Source organism: Emiliania huxleyi (genome assembly GCF_000372725.1).
Source record: "Emiliania huxleyi CCMP1516 chromosome Unknown EMIHUscaffold_150, whole genome shotgun sequence".
In the NCBI taxonomy this organism is placed as follows: Eukaryota; Haptophyta; order Isochrysidales; family Noelaerhabdaceae; genus Emiliania; species Emiliania huxleyi.
In genome coordinates, this window is record NW_005201091.1 from 85,699 (window position 1) to 88,198 (window position 2,500).

Sequence of the window (2,500 nt, forward strand, 5' to 3'; positions counted from 1 at the left end):
GGTCCGGGGGTTGTGTTTTTTTGTGGGAGGAGATCCCTGACGGTACAGCTCCGTGATGGCGATGTGAGGATGGCGATGTGGCGATGGGCCCGGCGGGTGTGTGTGCATCGCCATCCTCCGCCGGTGCTAGCCCGACTACCAGGCACGACGCCCGACTCTCACCGGCTCCTGGTACCATACCTCCAGAGTACCGAATCCGGTGTGGGGTCGGGGGGGGTGTGGGGTCGGGGTGGGGGGTGGTGGTGGTGGGGGGTGGGGGGGAGGCGCTGCACCGGGACGTCACCCCCCAGGCCGGCGAGGAGTGCGTCGAAGGCTGGGTTGAGGCTCGTGGCGGAGGCCGGGTCGAACCGGCTGCGCGAGAGGAGCAGCACCGAGATCTGGTCGCGCTTGCCGTCGTTCGGCGCCACGTGCAGCGAGAAGTTCCGCGACAGCTTGGGGTGCTCGCGCAGCTGCGCGACCATCGCGCCGGACACCTCCTGCAGGAAGATGGCGTCCGAGTCGGCGTAGCTATCTCCCAAAATCTCCCCATATCTCCCCATATCTCCCCATATCTCCTGCAGGAAGATCGCGTCCGAGTCGGCGTAGCTGCGAGAGAGGATCGCGAGCCTACGCGCTGGAGACGCCGACATCGGGGCGGGAGATATGGGGAGATATGGGGAGATATGGGGAGATATGGAGAGCCGAGCCTACGCGCTGGAGACGCCGACATCGGGGCGGGAGATATGGGGAGATATGGGGAGATATGGGGAGATATGGAGAGCCGAGCCTACGCGCTGGAGACGCCGACATCGGGGCGGGAGATATGGGGAGATATGGGGAGATATGGGGAGATATGGAGAGCCGAGCCTACGCGCTGGAGACGCCGACATGAGGGCGGGAGGACGGTACTGTGCAGCGTCTTCAGAGCACCGCGTGAGGAGAGGGAGGCGGACACATTGAATGCAGCCGGGTACGATCGAGTGCAGTGGACTACGCTGCGCTCTCGCCCGCTAGTTCGGAGACCGGACTCCGTCTTCCGCTTCTAGGATGGCGAGCGTGCGGTGCGTCTTGCGCGAGTTGAGCGCGACGCACATCTGCCGCCGCATCGGCTGCCAGGTCTCCTTGTGCGCCCCTCCGCCGACCGTGTTGAGCATGTGGACCAGGATGCCGTCAAAAGCCGCCTGAGGGAGAGGGAGGGAGAGGGAGATAGAGGGAGATAGAGGGAGGGAGAGGGAGGGAGAGGGAGATAGAGGGAGGTAGAGGGGGTAGAGGGAGATAAGAGGGAGAGGGAGCAAGAGCGAGATAGAGGGAGATAGAGGGAGGTAGGAGGGAGATGGAGGCCGCCTGGCAGATGGCGGAGAGAGGGCGCGACATCGCCTCCTCCGCCTCGGTCAGGGCGGGGTACTTTGCACGCGAGATCTTGCCGACGAGCTGGCTCGGGGTCGCCTCCTTGCCGGAGGCGAGGGAGAGCTTGGTGTCAAACATGAAGCCCTTCCACTGCGCCCACCACTGCTCCATCGAGGCAAACTCCGCGCCGTAGCAGTTGATCGCGGTTGGCCGCGTCGCGGTCTGCCCGCTCGCGAGGTTGATCGTGTTGGTCGTGCGGTCGGGCATCGACATCAGCCGCTTCTTGCCCAGGTCCTTGTCCTTCATGAAGCCCGCGATGATCTGCCGGCCCGCATACTGCGACCGCCACTCGGCCACCGCCTCGTCCACGTGATCCCACCCCGCCTCCGTCATCTTGGCCTGCAGCTCACCCAGCATCGCCTGTCCCACGCGACGGCCGCTGTGAGGCCGGCGCTGCGCGTCTGCGCCTCTCCCCTCTCCCTTCTCTCTCTCTCGCTGCCTCCGTGAGCACGGTCGAGACGGCGACGTCCGCGGCGCCCGGCTCGTCGAGGAAGGCCTGCACGTCCTGCATCATCTGGTTGTACTTTGGGTCGTCGTGAGTGATCCAGTACTCGAACGGGTTGTTGTTGATCGCCGCGACGTTCCACGTGGCCACGCGCAGGTACGCCGGATCAGGCAGCGTCGCGGCGCGCCGGGCCAAGCCGCGGCCGGCAGCCGCGGCCTCGGTCGGCGCGGCGGCTGCCAGAACACACGCGAGAAACAGCATACCCACACGTGGACCCAGGCGCCGCGCCTTGGCGCGTGCACGCCGCAGCGGTCGTTTTTTTATTTTCCCTTTGTGTCGGACTGTGTGTTTCGCCTTCCTTTCTTATTTGTAGAGCGCCTACGTGTAGTCGTTGGTCGGACTGTGTGTTTCGCCTTCCTATCATTCAATCAATCAATCAATGCGCGGGCAGCTCGAGCGGGGTGGGGCTCGCTAGCCGCTCGGCGTGAAAGTGCGACCGAACTTCTGCTACACTAAGACACGGAACAACAATGACGACAGCGGACAGGCTCTCCGCACGGACCGTGCACACCAACCCGGAGCACGAAGACCCACACACACAAAGACCCTAAACGGACAGAAACAAGCGCAGTCCGAGGCAAACCCGGTCGTCAGCGGGCGAGGCGACGG

General features: G+C 64.7%; 1 protein-coding gene across 1 annotated transcript in view; it reads right to left on the reverse strand.

Moving 5' to 3' along the window:
* Positions 1 to 2,092, reverse strand: part of EMIHUDRAFT_111338 (hypothetical protein) — a gene marked incomplete at both ends in the record, with an annotated part of 3,099 nt that extends 1,007 nt beyond the window's left edge. Inside the window, 5 exons of the mRNA XM_005786482.1 lie at positions 163 to 180; positions 273 to 606; positions 1,003 to 1,160; positions 1,408 to 1,746; positions 1,838 to 2,092. Of these exons, the coding sequence (XP_005786539.1) occupies positions 163 to 180; positions 273 to 606; positions 1,003 to 1,160; positions 1,408 to 1,746; positions 1,838 to 2,092 (1,104 nt within the window). The remainder of the gene's footprint in view (positions 1 to 162; positions 181 to 272; positions 607 to 1,002; positions 1,161 to 1,407; positions 1,747 to 1,837) is intronic.
* Positions 2,093 to 2,500: the final 408 nt, after the last annotated feature.